At 30.8% G+C, this 24615-nt stretch overlaps 1 protein-coding gene across 1 annotated transcript in view; it reads right to left on the bottom strand.

Moving 5' to 3' along the window:
* Window positions 1-1620: 1620 nt before the first annotated feature.
* The window catches only part of CD2AP (CD2 associated protein), a 106937-nt gene continuing 83942 nt past the window's right edge, over window positions 1621-24615 (bottom strand). The window contains exons 12-18 of the mRNA XM_006926471.3: window positions 22828-22990; window positions 22317-22459; window positions 15609-15721; window positions 14806-14907; window positions 13156-13337; window positions 8953-9016; window positions 1621-4605 (exon numbers count right to left, since the gene is read on the bottom strand). Of these exons, the coding sequence (XP_006926533.1) occupies window positions 4564-4605; window positions 8953-9016; window positions 13156-13337; window positions 14806-14907; window positions 15609-15721; window positions 22317-22459; window positions 22828-22990 (809 nt within the window). The 3' untranslated portion in view covers window positions 1621-4563. The remainder of the gene's footprint in view (window positions 4606-8952; window positions 9017-13155; window positions 13338-14805; window positions 14908-15608; window positions 15722-22316; window positions 22460-22827; window positions 22991-24615) is intronic.

Consider the following 24615-nt stretch of genomic DNA (forward strand, 5'->3'; position numbering starts at 1 on the left):
CATATCAGATTCTATTTGTATTCTGTTCAATTAACGTTGAGGAATATTTCTAAAAATATACTATGAAATGTTAACAAGTGGTCTCCTTTATTAAAATTTTGTTACTCGGTACACTTAAAATATAGTTTTTCTTTTAGTAACTTTATTCACATAATTTTCTAGGAACTGAAATGTAATAACACTTGTAACCTGATAGGAAAGAATACCACCCAGTAGTTGCAAAATGAAAACCACACCACCTTCTGTGATAGCAAAATTATTGGCTCTATGTAAAAAATACTGATATTTATATTTATTTTCCTTATATAGAACAAGCATATTCACAATAAAGGTGACAGTGGTAAAATAAAAGCAATAATGGTTAGGATTCAGAAAACAATTTTAAAACCCAGACCCATTCTAGTCTCACCAGTCTTAACTGGTAATAAAACCTAATAGATCCATTTGCATTAAATTGCTATCCGCTTTTACTTCTTAGAATGGGACTAAATCAGCAAAATCATGTCCTTATAGACAAAACACCTGCACAGGGGTTGGATTAGACAATCTCCAATGTCCCTGCAAACACTAAAATTCTATAATCCAAAACTTTACCGCCATGTCCCTGCAAGGCCTAATTTATGCCTGTTTATAAAGGCCAAGAAGCAGCAAGTAGAAGTTTTCAAACTTCAAACTTTAACTTAAATGACATGTCATACTTATTTTCCATATTACTTCACAGTGGTGTCTTATTCCTTTTCTATGATTCAGATCTTCCAGTGGGTTTCTAGAAAGCCTGGAGTCATGTATATGGCACATTTTCAACAAGAGTATATATATATATAGGCCTTTAATGTCTTCTGACTACCTTGTTTATCAGGTTTACCAGGACTTCCAGTTGTAAGTTCAGAAACCCAAGAAGTTATGTGCAACTTTATGCTTAAAGAACCAAACAATGAATGCATAGCTAGGGCTCAGGAATGACGTGTAATCAGTTTTAAAATCCTTGTGGATTCTGTTTCCCTTTTCTTTATGCTCCATTAAGTTTTGTTCTTTCAAATCAGTTTCTTCTACATGACAGGAGACTATAACTGTGGAGAGCTTCCGTACTAAGACTAGCTCCTTGTTTCAAATTTTTTAAATCTCAGTCTCTAAATGAATAACTTAATTTGAGCAAACTACTCTCCGTTGGGCCAATCACTGGGAGACAGAATCTGTAAGATGGTTGCAGCCCCATTTTGAATACAATACAAATGAAAGGACTATTTCCCCGAAAGAGCTGCTATATTCAACAGCAGGGAGAGAGGAAGTATTATGCCTCCTTTCTCTTAATCATATACATCACTAAAATGTTTTTGAGAAGAGTAAAATAGCAGCTTCCTTTTTTTCTTTGTTAAATCTACTCTATGCCAAGCACTCTATAAGGTTCTTTATATAAATCATTTCAAATTCTCCTGCTACTCCTGAGGTGACGAAACAGACTCACAAAGATTCAGTAAATGTCACAAAGGTTTAGATGCTTTCCTTTAACTGTTTATATTCTTTTATTTAGAAAATTCAAAGTAATAGGAAATAATTTTCATTATATTCTGCAAGAAGCATATGCTAAAGTTAATGAAGAATAACCAGTAAAGACCGACACAACTGGCAATACTATTCTTTATTATTAATTTTTCTTTTTGAAAGAGAAGCATGCTTTTATACAGCACCTGTAAACAAGTGAGTGGCTTTTGAGTTTGAGTTTCCCCATATATATATAAAATCCCCATACCTCCTACTCTGGAATGTTAGAATACTACAACACCAACTGCATTACATAATAATTACTGAAGGCAAGTCAAGTGAAAACAAGGGTAAAATTTTATGGCTAAAATATTCATAGCAGCAACTTTTAAAAGATGATTTTATTAAATCAAGTCATTGCACTTGGTCATTTTATTGCTACAGCAAAACAAGGCCATTAACTTTTTAACACTTCTCATTTCTGATTTTAACTGATTGTCTCATTTTGTTCATATGTTTCAAGTTTAAATGCAAGCATAAAATGTTTACCAATAAATCTTGAGAGCACTTGGGTTTTTTTTCTATGATCACAGTAAGAAGTATATAATAAAAGAGAACCATCTGTTACACCAGGCTCATTCTATCTTCAGACTTAAATTATGTAGGTTTCAGACTTAAATTTTGTAAAGAAGCTTAGTTGTCACACATGCACGCAACACAGTGCTTCTAATATTGAAATACAATAAGAAAAATTAGTAATATTGTATGTTTCAAAGAATAGCAAACCTCAACAATACACTCATTAATAATTTGGCAATGACAGATTCCGTGCTATTTACCACATCTGTCATTTATACTCACTCACAGAAAAAAATAATGATTTACCCACAAGTAAAGGCTATTATTATTACATAACATTTTGTGACATAAACTTTAGGAACAAGAATTAATAAAATTCCCATATAAGAACAAATACTGGTAAATTGCTAGGTAAAAAATAATCAGTTTTCCCTTTGAGTCTGAGTTTGTTTGGTTTTCTTTTATATTTGGTCAAAGGCAGAAAAATAGAAATAGTATTTTAATTACTTTTCTATTCTGACTGAAGAAGTATATAAGCAAATACTTTAAATGTATTTCCATACTCATGACCGTTTTGATTATATATACCAATGAGAAAATGACCAACAAAAAATTTTAAGAACAGTCTGAAATCTGCTGGAAACTTCCCCCATCCCATCATTAGGGTGAAGAGGGATCACTTAACAGATTTCTCCAAACAGAAAGTTTGAGAATGATTTCTAGGATATATTGTTTTTATTTCTACCTAAGGACTTTCATTAAAAGAAAGTAAGAGCTAACTTATTTAACAAGGAAATCATTCATTTGACAAGTCATTTAGAAACATTAGATAGGACTAAACAATTTTGTTCAGTAGTGACCTCATTTGAAGAGCCTAAGGACTTTAAAGAGTTAAAATGTACATATTCAAGACAATCAAGTTTCTCCAAAAGCACTAATGTGAGTTGTGAATTTAACATTAAGTAATTATGAACTGGAATTTCTATCATTTTCTATTTCAGTTCTTTCATTTGAAACAACCTGACAAAATGTCATTCACATAAGGTTTCAGTATTATAAGATCAAAACTTAAAGGAAAAATATTGATTTGGTGGTTTAAAGTAACATAAAATGTTACTTTGGGATGACAGATGTTACTCAAAATCTGAAAGTCACTTGCTACAATAAATCTTAAAATGTATTTTTTTGCAAATGAAAAAAGTCAAATTCCTACCTTTAATATAAAACCCCATGTTTTGAGACTATAGATATAACATTTTTAAATTTTCAACTTTTCATAAGTGACTCCGAAGGGACCGCTAATCCATCCATTTTATGAAAATGCATTTTGAATATGGTCAACTATATTTGGCTTTAAATAAACGACAATGTTACATTTTATGATATACTAACACTCTTTATAAAGTTGGTTCCTAAATGACAGCCCAAAGTAACTCCACCACTTAGTTTGGTCTATTAGGTAAATTACACTTGTAACCTGAGTATTTACACAATAACTTGTCAAAGTATGAAACTTCACACTGAACTTCTGAACGTTTTGTTTTGTTTTCCTAATATTACTACTATTAAAAGTTAGAGGGAGGGGCATAAAGAATTAAGTCACGAGATGATGAAATGAATAATGTTTAAGCCTGAAAATAAGCAGAAAAGTACAGCAATGAAGCTGGTGTTTGCATATTATATGTGCTGTAGTTTCTAGGCACAATGCATTAAGGGTTAAATTGACATTTTTAGTTCTTTAGACCTAATGAATTTAAAATACAGCTCATTTTCCCAAATATATTTAACAATCCAATACATCTTAAAACTAAATTCCTTTCATGAATCCTATAGTGCAAGCAATATAAAATATTCTAAAAGCTGAAGAAATTATTTTGATTATTTCATTAGTTATTACTATACGCATGGGTGAATAATCTGGTACATAGCCAGGAAACTCTTATTTCATCACCCAAAGTATAAACAGCACTGCAAACGAACAGGCACAACAGTGTAATCCTGGGTAAAGAGTAAAAGTGGAAAATATATATATATACATATACACACACAAAGTTTATATCCCTTATGTATTTTGTATGGGAAAAGTAGTGACTATAGTTACTATAAAGCTAATTTCTCCCTCTTTAGTACACTTTACAGATTATTTGTAAAGATATCACCATATTTATAGTATAGATCTCTTTAAAAATAATAGTACAAGTTTCAATAAAAAAACTATTGTGAACTTTCCTTTTTATACAGATTCAGTAGTATTTCCAAGCAAACTAAAAAAAAGTTTGCAATCCCAGCACATAAGAAATAAGGCCTCTTATTTTTCATATTGGCAAAACAAAATATATATAAAACTAACCCTCCCCTTACTTTTCTAAAGATCTTTTATAGTTCACATATTCATATTTATCACAACATCAGCATTTGTTATTTTTAAGTAACAAGTCAGTTGAAATTCATAGTGTTGCTTCTGAATCCCTGTAAGATTAAAAGCACTGGGTCCGTGCCACTTCAAGAAGACAAGACTGCTTTTTTCAGCTTCTCTATTTCTACCTAAAATACAAAACGTAAATTGAGCAACAGGTAAAATATCTTTACTTTAGTAAAGTTTCTTTATTTTATAGTATGCTATTAAGATCTGATCACACTTTTAAGCCTCCAGGTGTTGATTTCCATGAAAAAATCCAATTTCCAATGGTGTGTACATAAAATTTCCAAGGTCGTAATACAGAAAAAGTTCGACAAAAGAAAATGCCACAGTGCAAATTCTTAAATGACAGGTGACGACAAAAAAAGAACTACAGTTGTTGCAGCCAGAACAATGTTAAGTAATGTGAGCATTTGAAAAAACTGTAAGAAAAGGAGCCCTACAAAGAACAAAAGAACCCTTGACACCAAATTAAGAAAGTTACATATACCTGTAATTAAACAAAGGGGACAGTACAGAACAGTAAAATATATAAAATAAATAAAATAAAATAAAATAAATTAATTAAAGGACCAGTTTAGTTCTATATTGTTCACTTACAACCTATAGGTTATTGGTAAATCATTTAACTTCATTTGGTCTCAATTTCTTGACCTGTAAATAGTATGTTCTAGATTAAGTTATCTTTAAAGCCCAAAAATATATTTAAGATTCAGTCACTGTGTTGGAAATATTTCTACCTTTAAGCAGACTGTATTCTTCACTTAACAGAAATTCGCAATTTAAGAAATTTTTTAAAAAATGGAAAATTCATTAAATTTTCACAATAACTAGTTATTTAATTTTGACATATTACAAATAACTAAACTGAGATTCAAAAAAATTAAATACTCATGTCAACAGTTCCACAGTAGCAAGTGACACAAAACTTGTACTGCTAAGGTCTAAGGCTCTAAAGCCCAGTTTTTATATTCTCTTCACAATTATATAATATTTTGATCATCTATAACCTTTCACTGCATGTGGAAATATTTAGGCCTTACCTTCTAAGGATAGCATCATCTATGCACCCAACAATACATACGAATAATACATGCTATGACTAACCTCTAACAAATAGTTAATTATTAAATGATGAGCATTTTGCCACAGTTAAAAAGTAGAATTCAATATGCTCACACTTTCCTAAGGGATTCTAACCATTTAAGAATGACTTGTTAACTCCAGGATCTTTCTTGATATTCTTCTTCAACTAATATTATTACTGGCAAAACATTTCAACAGCATTGGATTGGGACAAGTCATAATGTTCAGACTGAATTGAGACAAAATCTCTCAATCTTCAACCTAATGTACTATCAGTGTCTCTATTCCAAAGATACACTGATCAACTGTACCAACTTTAATGAGTAAGGAAAGAAAAAGACATTGGTCGAAGAGGAAGTAGGGGGTGGAAATAATTCTATATGCAGTCAGTAATACAACAGACCGCTATTTGTCATAAATTTAGATATCAGGCAAATACTTATATAGTTTCTCATCTAGCTCTTTTATGTTCATTGTTCATCTTTAGCCCTTTTTATTACTCCTCAGTTTAATACTATATAATGTTAACTTCATAGCAGTTCAAAGTACTAGTTTTAATCTTTGGGGAAATATAATGTTTCCTTTGAATGTATGATCTTAAAGCTTGAATGCCTAAATAAGTGTGCTTTTACAAATACAAGAGTCAAAACCTTCCCCATTAAGTAAAAAAAATGTATAAATACAAGCCAGTGAGAGGCTAAGTAACAGCTGATATTGCTGGAAAAATTGAATCAAATAAAATTCAAGAAAGAAATAATTCATTTGACTTTTCTCATAATTTTTGTGACAAATTAACACAAATTAATTCCTTTTTTACTTTCTTACCTTATTTTCATATATGAATATAAATGTGAATACATAAAATAGAAAGAATGAAAGTCCAGAAATATTTTTTTTTAATTTCTCAATTTCTACTATGCTATACACTGGGAATTTAAGACTGTTTTGACATGTATCCTCTAACGTTTATGAATTTGACAAAAATTTATTAGCTATTTAATATGTATATACAGCACTGGCCTAGAAGCTATGCGCAAAGATGAAACAGACACAGATCCCACTTCCAACAGTCTTACAGTGTAGAAGATGGGCAAAATAAGTACATAATGTAACAGTGATAAGATAGAAAATTAGTACTTATTCATTCTTACATAACTAAAGGATATGAACTTGGAAGAAGGCAAATTATTTTTAGTTAGAAGACTGGTACCAACTTAAGGTGACCAAGCTGGGCCTTAAGAGAGTCTGTAGAACTTGGGCATGAGAAGATGAGACAAAGGAATATCCAGGAAAATACAATAAGAGTAAAACTTCAGATGATTAACTGTAAGGGACAGTTGGGGATTGAACAAGTGAGGAAAGAAAGATAAACTAGGATCAAGACATAAAAGATTTCATATGCCAACTTGAGAAGTTTAAACTTTATTCGGCAAGTAATACAAAGTTCTTGAAAGTACTAAGCAAGGAAAGATTAATTTGAGATAAGAATGAAAGAAACTCAGCAAGCTAAACAGAAGATAAACAGCATGAGATAAGGAAAGAAACAATGGGAATAAAGAGATAAAAGTTAGGATGTAAAGCTAATAGACCTGATAGTGAATGGAATTAGAAGAGAACAGAAGTATCATGTCTGCATGACTAGAAGGGAAACGAAACCATCAACAGAAACAGAAAATCAGAGGATAAGGAAAGGAAGATGACAAGTTTAATATGAACATGCTAAGTTTAAGTTTGTTTATAGGGGAATATCCAGGGAAACTAATAGCTAGAAACTAATAGCTAGAAGATGGGAAAAGAAGAATTAGATTTAAATGAAAGATGAACTAGAGCTAAACACAATATCCATGGGCCTAGATAAGCAAAGCGTGAATGCAAAGAAAGGAGAGCCTAGGATAGTACTAAAGGAAAACCTCATTTATGTTGTAAGAAAGGAAGACATAGAGAAGTTAAAGACAGAAGAGTAAAAATCACAAAAAAACAAGGCAAATCTTTGAAAGAGCAGCAATGATAAAAACATGAAACACTAGAAATTGCAGAGATACTGAAATTGTCATGAGTAAACCAAAAATGCAAGGAGTTAAGGACTGAATTAAAGGTGAAAAATTAGAGACTGTAAATGTAGGCTTTTTGTTTTGCAACAAATGAACCCAAATGAAAAGAGAAAACTACAGTAGATCTACAAGAATGCAAGATGGACCTGAAAGGAGGCTTTTCTCTGTTTTATGAATAAGGAAAAAAAAGTAAGCATTTTCATGGAAAGAAGGGAAATAGCCAATAAAGGGGATACGGCTGTCATATAAAAGTAAAAACAGAGTTTTGATCATTAACCAAATACATTCATATACATTATTACCTCAACAACTAAAACCAAAGGGAGGTTAAGAGACTCTCTCAAACTCAAACAGTATAACTTAATCCCTAAGAGCAAAGGTTCTGAAGTCTGGCTGCTTCTATTAAAAAGTTCAGTTCCACTGGTGACTTAATCATTCTAAAACCCTAGTTTCTTCACCCTTTAAATAGAACGATAATCCCTACAAGCTATTATGTGTCCAAAGAGATAACGTACAGAAAGTGTTAGGTATACCTGACACATGGTTTAAAACTGAAAGTCAGAGTGTCAGAAGAGGAGCTTAAGTTTTTAACGGCAAGTCTCATGTTCTCTCTGTTTCACAGTGCTAACAAAAAACATAGGTAAGTAATGAGACAAGGTAAAAATAGGGAGGAGTATAAAATATTTAAATACGGAATGGAAAGAGTCTCTGAAAAAGGCAGGACATACTTTCTTGGACACAAGCAGAAAAGACTACTAATGAAGATCAAAGTTAGTACAGATGGCAAAAAAATTAAGGAAGATAAAGAAAAGAAGTGAAATGGTTAGTCATCGGCAGAGTGAACACGATGATGTTATAGTTACAAAGTAAACTCTCAATAAGAAACCAAAGTTAGCAATCTATAGTCATCCCATTACCACCACCCCCCCCCACCACCAAGAAGCTTTGCCCCAGGCAAAAGAAAAAAAAAAAGAAAAGAAAAGAAAAAGAAAAAAGTTAAACTGAATAAAAAAGAACTATAAAGCTCAGGAAAGAAGCAGTGTTGAGTGCAAAATATCTATAACTAAATTCTCTTAAGAGGCAAGAACCACATTTGTCTCATTAATGTGTCTCATGTACTGCCAATGAGATTTAGTGCTCCAAAAACATTTGCTGAATGAATGAATGGAATGTGACAGGGAGTCAACAAGAGATTAATTAAACAGCTACCAAGCAACAGGGAGTGTCCAACTAAAGTAGGATAGCATAATTTGCAGTGGAATCAATCACCCAGTTGGGTTGGAAAAAACACATCTAGTTTATGCTGACTACAATCTCGATGCTGGGAGAAATTACCTCTAGATTACTTCTCATTGCCTTCTCTTCTTCCAAATCTTTTCGTAGTTTTTCCAGTTCTTTCCTTAAAAACAAAGTATTTATTGCCATTAAGTCTTTCAATTAAACAACACATTTGATTAATGTTAACAGGATTCTCTGTTGCTTGACATCCCAGAACACTGCGAAAACTTCTTTAAGGAAAGAGCCATACTGATTGAGAAAAAATTCAACATCTCTAGTTTTCCAAAATGACAGTTAAAAACTCAGCAAAACCATGACAAACCTGAGATTTTCAAAAAAAATTTTTAAGGTAATACAGAACAGTTAATGATAGAGAAATAATATCTGGTCTTTAGAAGCAATTTCTCATATTCAGTTATTATTCATTTCCCAGGCTAGACATCTTAAGAGCCTAAACAATTTGGTAAAATGAATATGAAAACATACCATAAGGCACATTATATTTTATGTAATAAGATAACCTGGACTTTACATTTCTCTATTTTTCAAACTTAAAAGTTGTATTAAAATTCCCAAACCAAACAAAATAAAAAACTTCAACAATACCTCTTCCTTAACTCATGTTTTCATTTTTCTGTGTTCCCTTCTCTTTATAGTCATTCCCCAACCCCACAGCTATAAGTACATATTCTTTTTGTACTGTATCTTTTCCCAAAGTATTCTCAAACATTTCTGGGCTGCTAAAATTTTCATATTTCTGACAACTGTTATTTGGTATTCAAATAGCCAAGCTTTCGGGAGAATAGGAAATGGGAGAAATAGGAACTTCATTAACATCATGAATACATCAGCATATCGAATTTCTAAATCAAAAAGTGTGGACATATTCACCCTCTTGACATATACTAGGAAAATTCTCTTCAAGAATACTGTAGAAATAATAGCTTTGAGAAACTCGTGAAAACTGTCATGGAAAATATGTGAAAGAAGGAAGTTTTAAATTATATAGTTTCAAAACTAATTTCTTCTGAGGCTTTCATAATTAGAAAACTATTTCTATTGGAAGCAAATTTTCTACTGTTTTCTACTAATTATAATTTTAAAAATAATTTTTAACTCAAATTTTTCATCTAGGGCTTATTTTGATATGTGATATAAAATGTACTTCTAAGCTAATTAACTTCCCATTTCCTTTTCTCCAATTATTCTGTTACTCTGAGTTTACTGTATTATATTTATAACTAAATTAGGATTTATTCCTAGAATATTTACCCTGCTCTATTTATCTATGCTTAGTGTTACATTACTCTTATTATTTGCTTTTTGATCTAATTTAGTACCACGCTTACATTTTCATTGCTTTTCAAAAACATATTTATAAATATAAAATTTTTATGCAACATTCTGGTTTTTTTACAAGAATAGGATCAAACAACTCAACAATAAAAAAAAAAATCCAATTAAAAAATGAGCAGAGGACTTGAACAGATAATTCTCCCAAAAAAGACATACAAATGGCCAACAGATATATAAAAAGATGCTCCACTTCACTAGCTATTAGCGAAATGCAGATCAAAACCACAATGAGATACCACCTCATACCTGTTAGAATGGCTAACAACAGGATAAGAAATAACAAGTGTTGGAGAGGCTATGGAGGAAAAGGAACCTTCATATGCTGCTGGTGGGAACGTAAACTGGTACAGTCACTATGGGAAACAGTATGGAAGTTCCTCAAAAAACTAAGAATAGAATTACCATATGACCTAGCAATCCCTCTCCTGGGTATTTACCCCAAAAACCTGAAAACATTTATCTGCGAAGATATATCCACCCCAGTGTTCATCGCAGCATTATTCATGGTAGCTAAGACATGGAAACAACCGAAGTGTCCTTTGATAGATGATTGGATAAAGAAAAAATGGTGCATATATATAATGGAATACTACTCAGCCATAAGAAAAGATGAAATACTGCCATTTGCGACAACATGGATGGGTCTTGAGATTATCATGCTAAGCGAAATAAGTCACAAAGGAAAAGTTGATAACTATATGATTTCATTCATATGTGGGATAAAGAACTGAAAGTAACAAACAAACATGACAAACAGAAGCTCATGGACTTGGACATTGGATTAGTGGTTACCAAAGGAAGAGGGGAGGGTGAAGGTAGGTAGGGATACAGGAGGTCAAATATTTGGTGATAAAAAGAAATTTAACTATGAGTGGTGAACACACGATGCAATATACATATAATGTATTTTTGAATTGTACATTTGAAACCTATTTGATTTTATTAACCAATGTCGCCCCAGGAATTTTAATAAAAAACTATACATCTTGTCCTGTAACTTTTCTCCTGAAGAAATAGATTACTGATCTATTTCTTTGTCAATCTTTCCATGTCATCTCCTTCAATTGTTTAATGATTTGTTCTATGCATTTTCAATTTTAATACTGAATTCATAAAGACTATTTATATATTTGTAACCTATAAAATATAATAATAAAGCAAAAAACTAAGAACTCCAAGTCAGTGTAGGAAATAAAATATCACCAGTACCTCTGATACCCAAAACGACCCTCCCTCCTCAGTCCTTTTCCCCGACCCCATCACAGGAAAAGTTTTATAGTATTTATTGTTCCTTTTCTTCTTTCTAACTCTACCACACAGACAAATATACCATTAAACAATACAGTCTGGTTTTGTATGCTTTTTAATTTTATGTAAATAAAATAATACTATATGCATGTCTGACTCGTATTTCCCACCCCCAATGTTTTTTAGGTTAATTCATATTGACAAATGTAGCCACAATTTATTTTTATTGCTGTATACTGTACAGTATTTCCCTATATCAATATATCAATATCTATATCTATATATATCCATTCTCCTGTGATGCTCTTCTTCAGATTAAAAAACCTGTTATCCATTCATTTTCCCAGAGAAGTCAAGACTTCTAAATTATGTTTTTAAATGGATATAAATCATAAATATTTTATTCATTTTACAGCTAATTTAAGAGCACCTACAGGCTACTTGTATATGTAATTATTGAAAATAGCACACTTGGTATCAAAAATGTCAAATGTTAAAATCACCAGAGTTCTTGGATACATGGGTAGTGCTCAGTAAATATTTACTAGATGTATGAACTTACAATTTACAATGTGTATATTGCAGAATCTGTAAAAACAAAAAAAAACTTGCTGGACTCAGAAACAGATTAATAAGGATACAAGAAAGCACTATCGTGGATCAAATTACAAACACTCTCTATATATGATATATATATGCATCATATATTGTTTTATTAGCAGTCGCTGAAGATAAATTTTTTGTTTCTATATAAGAGATGTTTATAAAAGTGTTCTGCAAACTATAAATACATGTTATTAATCTCAATATTGTTTTTAATAAAGAATCCAGTGTCTACCGAGTTTGAGGGAAAAAGTGGTACAAGCTCAGAGTTAACATGGTCTTTGGTAGTGATTTCTATACTTTCATATATTTCATATTCCATGAAATGCTTTTAGAGGCTACAGGAGAAGGTGAAAAAAGGGAAGAGCACCTAAAACGTCACCCTCAGTTCTGTTAAAATAACTGATCTTTGTTTCACCTACTGAGCTTTTGCAAAATTGTTTAAAATGTTAACAAATTTTAAAACTCAAATAATGATTAAAGATCTCCGAACCAAAAGAAGATATGGTTAAAAGAGGATACAGAGGATATAGTAGGGGATCTTTTAAATATATTCTGGCTCTAAAACATCCTTAACTTTCTTTCACTTAGGGTATGTCTCACTATGTACCATTATTAAAACCTTTTAGAGTTAAGAGAAGGGTCTTAGAGATCATCTATTCCAACCCATTTGTCTTATAAATATCCAACTCAACCTCAGCAGAAACAGCAAAGTCTTCTGAGAAATAAATTAGATATACAGATACACTCCCAGATCCAAAATACAATATGGTTTTCCTAATATTTTAAGACTAATCAACCTGAGTTTGGCCAGATTTCTAGCCTTTAATTATAGGAATATATGTAACTTTTCTATAACTGGACTACTATGACAAGGTTTCTAATTCAAGTTTTTTGCCAACAGGACAGAAGCACTATTAATGAAAATTTCTCTGAAAACAAATTTGTTCATACCAGTAACTTGGCAGATTACATGTTTACTTCATATGATTTGGAAGAATTTTTTACACATGTTACATAGTATACTCAAAGAAGAAAACAAAGATGACTTACCCATGTTCCTTTTTCAGTGCTTCTACTATGCACAGTAATTCAATCATCTCAGCTCTAAGTTCATCCAGGGAATTTTTTTTCCCCTCATCTGCTTCTACTTTAGCTTTGATTTCTAACGGAGTTAAAAAGGCAGCTGTATTTGGTTTAGAAGCACTTGAAGGTGTTGAAGGGTACACAGATGGCTGAAAACATAATAGAAAAATTTATTTGTATTCATATTTAATATATTTAAGTTCAAAAGATTTTTCTAGCAAGGAGATAAATAATTAAAGACTTCAAGATAAATGGTAAATTTGGAAATACTTAAAGCAGTTTGATGTTCACAACCAGAAAAACCAACCAATAACCAAAGAATAAAGTTGCAATTACCAGAAGGTTTTGTGAGAAATGTCAAAGGTTTCATTTAAAAAAAAAAAAGAAAAAAAAAATCCATTATATTTACTTTATGGTTTGCCTAGTGGAATATTTAGAAAAATACACAGTGCCTTCCTATTCTGAGTAGTCTGATGAAATCTCGAGTCATCCCGCTCTGTCCTGCCCAGAATGTAAATCATCCTATTATCCAGTGTATCCATACTGTGTATGCTACCAGACTGTTATTTAGCAGCCATCTTGGTTATCAGATCAACTGTCATGGCATCATAGTACTTGTGTTCAAGTAACCTTTATTTTACTTAATAATGGCCCCAAAGTAAAAGAGCAGTGATGCTGACAATTCATATATGCCAAAGAGAAGCCATGAAGTGCTTCCCCTAAGTAAAAAGGTATGTACATATAAGAAAAAAACTAAGCATATATAGAGTTTGGTACTATCCAGTTTCAGACATCCACTAGAGGTGTTGGAATGAATCCCTGCCAAGAAGGGGGTGAATACTGTAACAGCATTAACGTATTGTTTTGATCCTCCTCACTAAATAGTTATTGTTTAGAATATCCAAAGAGCTTCCCTTAAAGTAATTATGAAGAATTTAGTAAATGCATGGAAGAGGCATTAAAATGAATACATGGTCTGATACCCTTTTTTCTGTATCATAAAAAAACAGTAAGTAAAATTTCAATAGAGAATAAGATTAAGTGTATCTAATAAACTAGAATAGCAGCCAAAATGGAATAGCCAAATACCCTGAAATGAATTTGAGGAGGAATATGACATTCTTAAATATAAGACGAGTGCCAGCTGTGGTAATACCATCTTAAATTAAAATGGCAAAAATTAGAAAAGAGTTTTAACACCATAAAATAGATGGTGTTAAAATTTGACACCATAATAAGCACCGAATATATACTGCCATTCATTCCAGTATATATTCGGTGCTTATTATGGTGTCAAGCATCAAGCTAGGTAAGAAGTAAAGAAGTGATGGCTTCTGACTTAATGAGTGCCTGTTTAATAGGAAAATGAAACAGACCTACGCCTTTAAAATTATGCAATATATAACATTTACATTACTCAATTAAAATAATGTAAGCTCTTCTAAAAAAAGATATACAGTAAATAGTGTGACTTACCTTTAATAACTCAATTTTTGAGCAGGAATTATTTCTTAGCAGAAAAAATAATTTTTAAATGACACTTTAAATTCCATTGTTTTGATGTTCACAAAGAATCTTACGAATTATACAAATCTTAGACCACAATGCACACCTCACCTTTGGAGAGTAGCATGAATCCTTTTTAAAGTCAGATGGCTTTACATTGGCACTATCTTCTTCTTTTGGTGACTTTAAGATTTTTTCTGGGCTTTGAGTTGGCTAAATGATTTTTTTAAATCAAGAAACAGAAAACACCAAAGGAGGAAATGTTAGTATCTGGATAATAAATAACTTTTATCATTGTTATTGGCAGCTACTGTTCCAGATACTCCATTATTATTAACAGGATGTTACATGATTCCAAGCTGGATAATATACTTGCTTATCTTGAGGGAAAAGCAGCTTGCCTCTTAGTAATAAAAATTTTCTCTACTTATGTAATTTAAAAGCACCGTAGTGCTTAAGAGCTAATATATTAACACTAATGTACTACCAGTATCCCACGCAAATGTACAGAAAGCATAAAAAGTTATATATTTAAATACCAGGATGAGTACTTCAAAAAACACTATTTCAAGGGGAAAAAATGTTCTCATTCTTCCTAAAATGAGTATGTACCACTCAATTCTAATTATTATTGTTAGATAGATTATACAAGTACCCTGGTCCCCTTCTGACCCTGTGCTCTGTGGTTATGGTCTAAAGACAACTCTTTCTGATTCTGTAACCTTCCATTCCAAGCTCTGTTGAAATGAACATGATTCTTTCCCCACATCTCCTTAAAGAAAATATTTGCCACTTGAGTGTAACAGCTATCTTCTTGATTTTTAAACTTTAGTGGAGCTATAAATCCTCTTTATTCTTATCTTCAGAAGGACTCTGGATTTGCTAAATTCCATTTCACAACAAGTGTAACTCACAGAATGTCCACCATTGAAGCGGCCAGGCAACCTTCTTCCAGGCATCTTCGGTCTATTTGCAGTGAGATGCAGTAAGTTTTCTGAGGAAGCTATGTCATCAAAATTTACAAGATCTAGAGAATAAAAATAAACATCTACTAAGAAATAACTTTACATGATTAAAAGGTAAAAAAGAATGTTTCTGGATTTTTAACAAACTATATTAAAAAGAGCACCACTAGGACTCACAAGTTGACGACCTGTGCTTTTCATATGCATTTGGAAAACAACACTCACCCTTAAAAACAAATATCTTCTTTATTTGATACATTTTATAGCATAAAACTTTATTAATATAGAGTTCATATTTCTAAAAGACCTCAGCAAAAAGTTCTTGAAAAATATAAATCTGTACCATTAGCTGCAGTAGCATAAAAAAGCTGTCACTTTAAGTTCTTGCTTTGAAAAAATGATTTATTTCTTCAACTTATAATTAATTACAATATATCATAAAATTAACACATACGATTTGTTATACTCTTCAGGTAGTGTCCTAACATTCAAATTTTAAGGACTCAACTATTATCTGTGACCCTATTGCTTTGCCATTGCATTTCTCAATGTACAGTGAAAGTATAATGTGTCTTTATATATGTACGTACAGTTTATTGTAGCTGAGACTCAAACTGCTTGTAGTTATAAATCTAAGGCAAATCAGTTACTAAGGGAAAATGCTACATGACTCATCCACTTGTTCTTCCATCAAAAACTAGTTGACCTTTAATTCAATAATAGGTTTAAAGACAAATCTAGGTAATTCGTATCTCTGAAATAACAGTATGTAATACCTTTCCTTTTTCTGGATGATACAGAAAAACCTTACTAAAGGAGCTGGTCTTTAATTCTGAAGACCAGATATCTATAAATGATACAAGAACCCTAAAGGTAACTCCAGACACTTCCACTATCAATATTATCTTCCTTCAGCCCAGATTCCAAACCAAGGGTATTAATCAGTCAACATATTTGATATGGCAGCAGGTATCTTTGGCCTAGTTTTCTAGGTATAGAATCATTCCTCATTTTACTGTTGTCTAGATGTGTATAATGCTTTCTGTCAAATATTTAGATGTCCCACACTTCACTGATGTGCTCTTAAAAGAATCTAAAGATTCTTATCATTATTGACCTCAAAGCTTACTCATCAATTTTCACATCCAAAGTAATTCATTTAGATAATTTTTTTTAAGGGATGGAGGACACAAAGGGTAAGGCAGAAGAAGAGGTATCACTGTTTGGCAATATGTATTTTATAACAACTTTAAATATTTGTTGACCTCTTAATTCTTCTCCATCTTCGCATTCTGGGATTATATTGTGTGTTCTGCCTTAGATCTAGTAAATAGGTTAATACATCACAACAGGCGATCTAATGTGCACGGTTTAATTACTGTCCTGAGTTATTCAATAATTATCTATAAGTAATTATAAAATATAACCAACCATAATAAGAAACACAGCAACTTTAATGGAAAATGCATTATTATATGGTTTAATAAAAGAAAAATATACCAAATATTCTTTTTAAATATCTCACTATAAAAATGCAATTCAGTACAACACTTAAAAATCTCATCCATATTTAAATAAAAATTCAATGTCTTTTGTGATACTCACTATAATGATATTATCAAGGAAATTATTTAAATATCTCATTTTATTTGTAAATTTCATAAAACAATCGTTATTTTAAAAGATGTTAAAATATACTGCAGTTTGAAGGGTTAAAAATTGCTTTTTCACGCTGATAAATGTGTATTGACAATCTACAAAAACCGCAAAATCCTTGAAAAGTACACTATAATCATTTTGGCCTGTGGAGATTATTTTCAAATGCATATTTAAGCAACTTGCTGAAAGAAAAAGAAATAAACAGAAAAACAAAGAAGGGATGAAGATAAACGAAACTAAAAGGGTAAATAAAAGGTACATTTACAAAAATTATACATCATGCTCATGTAAAAAGGCCTTTCATATGTCCAGTTTTGGGCTACGACACGAAGACAAATAATTTTACTATTCTAAAACTCTCTCAGGTCCTCCATTTAAGCCATTAGATTAGTAACAGTGCACATTTTTGACTTATGACATATTTAAACACTTTTAAATTTAAATTTACCTAAGAGTGGTAACAATGGATTTATACTGTACACATGGCAAAAAAGGTATGACAATCATTTAATTCTTGCCATCATATTGTCACTCTGCCAGTCATTTATTTACACTTCTAAATAATGCCTAAGAAGACATGGTATTTTTAAAAATCAAAATGAAATATCAAATTTTGGGAGATAATAAACTGACTCTCATGTTTCTCAATTACACAGAAAAACATTTATCAAAAGAATATCTTTAATCAGAAAAACTTTGCCAACATGAATTTCATATTATTTTAAAATGGAAAACCAAAGGGTTAGAACAGACAGACAAACATGTACACTTTTAGTAAAATTACAAAGAAAAAAATCAATGTGCACCACCTATTTAATACTGAATATATTATTTTCATTTCTTTTATAAATTGTCATCTTACCAAAATGGAGAAAGGTAGAATAATTTCCTGACACGTAAGAAGGGAAACATGGCAAACAGGCTAGGAAACAAAATCTGGAAAGAAAAGTCAAGGATAGGAATGTGTAGAAAAAAGACTAAACCAAAAAAATTATTTTACAAAGCAGGAAAAAGAAACAGTTGTAGAATGAATAGAACCATTTCAATGTTTAGCATATACCTATTGTAGATTATCTAAACTTATATAAGCTGTATATGAGAATTTAGATTTTTTTTGCTTTCGAAAGGAAAAATTATGATGAGTATTTATTTCAATATACATTAAACTAGAAAGAAGCCTTTTTTATTACTCACTGAACACCAAGACAGCATCCAAAAGGATGTATTAGTACTAAAATTAGAGGTCAGAGTAACAAATCAATATATTAACAACTCATTAATATAGTTAAAACTAAAATTAAACCACTTTATTGTCAAGTTTTAGTCTTTAGCACATGACAGTAATTACAAGGAAAGAGGCAATTTTAATTCTATGGTTTAATAAAAGAAAAATATACCAAATATTCTTTTTAAATATCTCACTATAAAAATACAACTCAGTACAACACTTAAAATAGAATATACATAAGTGAAAATTCAGTGTCTTACATGATACTCGCTATAATGACATTATCAAGGAAATCATTAGAAAACAAAAAATTTATTCTCTGTTCTTATTCTCCAGTAAATTCTACATTTTGGGGTGTGGTGTTTTGTTTTTGTATCCTAGTTTACATACAGGCACATTTTTTATAGTGTCTATCGCTCAAGAGGTAGACATCTTATTAGAAAAATCCCACCATAAATTCTTTCTGAAAGAAATAAATGAATTAAATACTGGGAAAGTAATTCAAATAAAAATCAACCAACTATCAAATAGAACTAAAAAAAAATGTTTCTCTAATAACAATAAGAGCTTTTGGATCAAATAATATATGTATCTCTAAAATTTCCTTTAACCCAAGAAGAATTTATCACAGAAAAACAATCAAAACAATCAAAAACACTGCATCAGCTGTACTTTCTCAATATAATAGTATGTTGCCACTAAATTTTCTATCTTGTATTTTAAAACTAATTGTAAATCAATTTTTCTTCCTGCAAAACTATTTTAGAAAAATTCAGACCATGTAAACTTTCTATTAACCAGTAGTACCAGGAGGCTTATTCTAACCAATTTTTGATGAAGTGTTTGAAAAAGAAATTAAAACATGATTCTAATAGCTCTGCAACTTGTCGTGCTTATATCGTACATGAGGAAATATATGGAGAAACTTTTAAAAAGAAGAAAACCAAACTGATCTCAGAATGTTTTCCATATTTGTTCAGAAGTCAGAGTTTGTATTTATATAGCTTAACATCCAGGAAAATGATGTTTGAGAGTAGAATCAGGAATTTACATCCTTGATAGTTAGGAGCAGAAACAGGATGAGATGGATTAACAATGGAGGAAGAGGAGCAAAGGAGAAATAACATTTTATAATAATTTCATGTCGGGTATTCTAATAGGTATCATAGATATACTAGGCACTCATTGTTAAGACAATAGATTAAGAAAAGAAACATGCCAATGATCAGTTAATAATTTACAACCCACATTTTTAACAGCAAGGTCAGTATACTTTCTACTACATCGTTTCACCTCAAATTATGTGACGTAATAATGAAACTAAGGAGATATTTATATTTTAAACTTTTTAAAACTTACGTTAAAAGGCTAGTTTCACATGCTGTTTAAAAATTTAAATCTCAAACTGAGCCAAAAGCATAAATTAAAATATGCCTCAACTTAATGTCAAATTTGAGGCTGTATCTGATGCAGAACAATTTCTGTAAGGTGTCAACATCTCAAAGAGGTAAAGCACCTCCATGCTACAAGTAGTAAGAACATGATATCCTAATAAAAAAAAAGAAAAGAAAGAATAGTCTCTGAGTTAAGGTTTGACACATAAGCTATTGCTGTCAGCAGCTATGCCTTTTATGTTAGTAAACTACTTCTTGCCTAAAATAGTACTGTGGATAGAATACTTGCACAGTAAATATTTGCTACTTAATATATGAACTCAATTTCCCAATTTTATATTTTCTGAACTTTGCAGCGTATAAATGTACTACACCAAAAGCAGCCTGATAGCAGGAATAAAAGATAGCAGCTTGGAAGTTAGCTGTTAGTTTCTGACCATACATACAAGTCTCAACATCTCTAAATTACTCCCTTAGGTAACATTTGATGAAAAAAGCAAACAAACCAGAAATTAGAAAATCTCAAACCCTGTACTATAAAGCCTCTTTGTTTTTTAATGAAGAGGAAATAATAGGCGTGAATATAATATCAGAATTGGAACCAAAAACAAAGTAAAAATTAGAACTTTCAACCAATAGTTTGACATTGTTACATGTAATTTCTACTTGAAATACAACAAAGAAAACAAAACTTACTGGTGATCATATACAGAAAATGTTTTAGAAAAGGTGAAAATTTATTTTTATTTTTTTGTAATTTCCATAACCTTGAAACAATTAAATATGGCAAATATTCAAGAATGATACAAAGTTAACAAAAATACACAAAAAATATAGGTTCTAAATATTACTTCTTCAGCTCCCAAAGAGACTCATCAAAATTTAACACTTCTGATAATGAGTGCAGAAAACTGTGGAAATTAAAAATAGCAATGAATTTTGATTTCCAGAGTTAAAACTGTGCACTGATCTTTCATCTACAGTATTTTGAGTCAAACAGAAAATAAGAACTTACAGAATTTTATTTTACTACTAACCTCAATGGAAAAGAATAGAGTACTTTTTAAAAACATAAAGAGGACTTTTTGTTTTGTATTTAACACTAAATAAGAACAATTTTCATCAGATAAAACATACTGACTGTATTTAAATGAATGCCTCTAAAATATAATCAACATCTCAATTTCCAGAAATTATTAAGAAATATAGCTTCATCCAGAGTGGTCAGGATCCAAATACATGATGAAAGGCTCTATAAAACATTCGAATTAAAAAACTGAGGGGAGGCCATGTTTAAATCAGAGCTTTTGTATCAGCAAGTTTAAAAGAGGGAAGAAAAATAAAATCACCTAAAATTTTTGAAAGGTATTAAGTAGTAAATTTTCCAATATAGTGACAAAAAATCTAAGTGTTACCGACCTTGAAGTTTAAATGTGAATATAAAATGCTAATGCTGAAGCTAAGAAATATATTTAAGACATTAAAAATTTTTACAGAATATCATAAAGCACTTTATATACAGGGGATTTAAAGACTTCTCTTTTGATTTATGTGATCTTGGACATCTGATGTGTCTGTAGCTTACTTTATTTAGATGCAAAATAGGGAAAAATAGCATCTGCCTCTTAGAGTTACTGTAAAGATAAAATAAGAACATATATGAGAAAGTGCTTTGAAAATGTTATTTTTAAAAAAAAACCTCTTAAAAACAAATTTAAAGAACTATAAAATAACCATTACCGCGAAGTAGGGACTGTGCACTACTTTTAATAGTGAGACCTTTATCAAGACCTGTTTCAAGTTTTCCGTTTTAAAACTAGGAGATATAAAAGACCAAGAGACAAATAAAAATGATTAATAGGCTGATAAATCAGTCCTAAAACTGAAGGAACAACACTTAGGTAAAGCCTGCTAATATATATTGAGAGAGTGAGTCACAAAAATCCTATTTTCCTGAAATGGAAACAAAAGTATATTGAAACTAAGTGGAGACGTAAAAATAGTCTTCTTAAAAATAATTTAGTGCTGGCATTTAAAGTCTATATTATCTCTTTATTTTTGTATTCATATCTGCCTGACATAGGTGGTATGGTCATTCCATTATAAAGAGACAGAATGATAAATGGATGCTCTCTTAATATCCATCTCAGTCCTCTGACCAGTAAGAAAGCTTATGTGAAACATAAATATTCTACCCATTTATCTCCTTTCAATTTTATTTTTCTATTTTGGCTTCACAGATTTTAAACAAGTTTTAATTAATTTCCACTGTATCTATCCACACACAAATTGCATAGACACATTTCTTATTTTAGATTCCAAAAACTATAATTGGCAACTTTTTTTAATGTACCACCTTTCTACATATTAACTTACCTGTTTCTTTAGAGCTCCTAACTGTAAATGAATCTAGGTCTACTGATTTTGGTCTAAGTGGTAACTGTTCAGAATTTAGCTTTGGTTTTGATACTGGCTCAGTTTCAAATTTTGATAAAATGGTTGACACTTCCCCATTAATCCTGAAATGAGAAAATCAAACAGAAGCAAAAATCACTTATATGTGAAACATGGCCATTTCTGAACAATGTGATTTAATGACACTAAAGATGTTATAGCATAATACTGATTTTTCTTTGTTCTATAAAATTATTTTCATAAGCATTAACCTCTACCCTAATCATAATAAAATCAGATCTATAAAAGTGGCTTAATATGAGTATATTCGCCTAATGTGAATGAATATAAGATTAACATATAACAGAATTACTGAAGACTACAGAAAAAACATGGAAAACAAATACTTTTAAAATTACTTTGAGATTTAGAAGAGCCATAAATGGCAGTAGAGCCATTTATGTCTAAGGCAGGTAAATTAGGTAAAACGTACCTGGCTGCAGGAGGTGGTGGAGGAACCGGTTTTTCTGGTCGCTTTGGGTACACTGTTCCAGATCTTAATAAATTATTGGCTTTGGTGGGTGGAGTAGGCTTCTTGGGTGGGACTTGTGGAGCAGCTGGTTTAAATGGTTTCTGTTCCAGCACTGATTTTTCATCTGATTATTTAAAAATATTCAATATATTAACAATCAAAACTATTTAGGTTTCTCTATTACTTAAAGCTAATGTCAGGCTGGAAAAGTGTGAAACATAAGAAACATTACTTGTGTATGTTTGCACTGTTTTATCTATTTTGAAGTTATAATAAGTCTAAATGCCTTTAAAAAAAAAAGTTTACTTTGGTGAGGAAGGAGACCACTACTAAGAATCTATTAAACAAATAATGCTTGCTTCTTATTGTCTTCTCAGCATCCTTTGTTTTAAGGGTGGTAGTCTACTCAAATACAACCACTTATGATTTTACTCTAAGCAGAGAACAATATTATCTAAACTTAAATACAGACCACAATCTGAAAATGAAGTAGAAGGAACTGAAAATAAATAGGAATTCTAATGTCATTTAACAGAGTTATTTAAAAACAATGACGATGACAGAGAAAAAAGCCAGATGTCAGAAACTGAGACTAGATTGATTAGTCAAAGATGAGGAAATTACAGGCTTATATTTATAATTCTCATCATTTTATTAGGAATTTCATTAATAACATTTCATTTAATAATTCTATAGAATTGGTAAGAAAATATGCTAGAAAAAAAAAACACTGAAAATAATTACAGACCACACTAATAAAAAAAATTTTATCACCAGAAAGGCATGGTACTATATAGGATGACATATTTGGTTCCTGATCTTTCAAGTACTAAGAACAAGTATTAAAACTGACACATGTGCATACATATTAGATATTTATGTATAGCAGTCAGCAAAAATGTGTTGCAAGGCATAAATGCAAAAATAATAAACTCCTAAGTAATACTGAGTAATTTTCAAAATTTACGTGGTCTTTGAAAACAATGTTTATATTACAGGACCACAAATAACTTCACAAGATTTCACATCAATAAGAAACTTAGTCATTATAAATCTTGAACAAACACTGCAGGCCATGGATAAACCACTCATTCAAAATAAGATTTCATCTAACAATGAAAATACAAGTTTCAATTTTATCATTTATGCATAGCTTCCTTGGATCATTTGAAAATATAGCTTAGTCTAGTAAAACCCTGGTCATTCAAACTTAAATTTCTACAAAATATTAGAAAAGATGTTTCACATAAAATATCAGGAAAGTGTTAAAGGATAACTTAAATAGAAATTCGCTGATTAACTGAATATACTTCTTTTAACAGCTTAAAATTAATTCAATTTTGTAGTTTATTCTAAAACAAAAGAACACATTTAATATTCATGGAAATCAAATGTAATAATAATATTCATCATAACTGGTATATCCATGATTAAGTCAACTATAGTATGCTGATTTATTACATAAGTAATACATGATGGCAATTAATTTAAATACTAGATTTTATTTCTTTTGAGGTAAAACTTACATAAAATTAACCATTTTAAAGTAAACAGGTCTGTGCCACTTAGTATATTCACATTATTTTACAATCTCTTCATAGTTCTAAAATACTTTAATCCCACCAAAAGACTGTTCCCCTTAATCAGTTACTTCTCATTCACCAATCTGCCTTCCATCTCTACAGATTTACCTATTCTGGATATTTCATACACATGGAATCATACAGTGTGTGACTTTTTCTGTCTGGC

This window comes from Pteropus alecto, unplaced genomic scaffold (assembly GCF_000325575.1).
Source record: "Pteropus alecto unplaced genomic scaffold, ASM32557v1 scaffold7, whole genome shotgun sequence".
Taxonomy (NCBI): domain Eukaryota; kingdom Metazoa; phylum Chordata; class Mammalia; order Chiroptera; family Pteropodidae; genus Pteropus; species Pteropus alecto.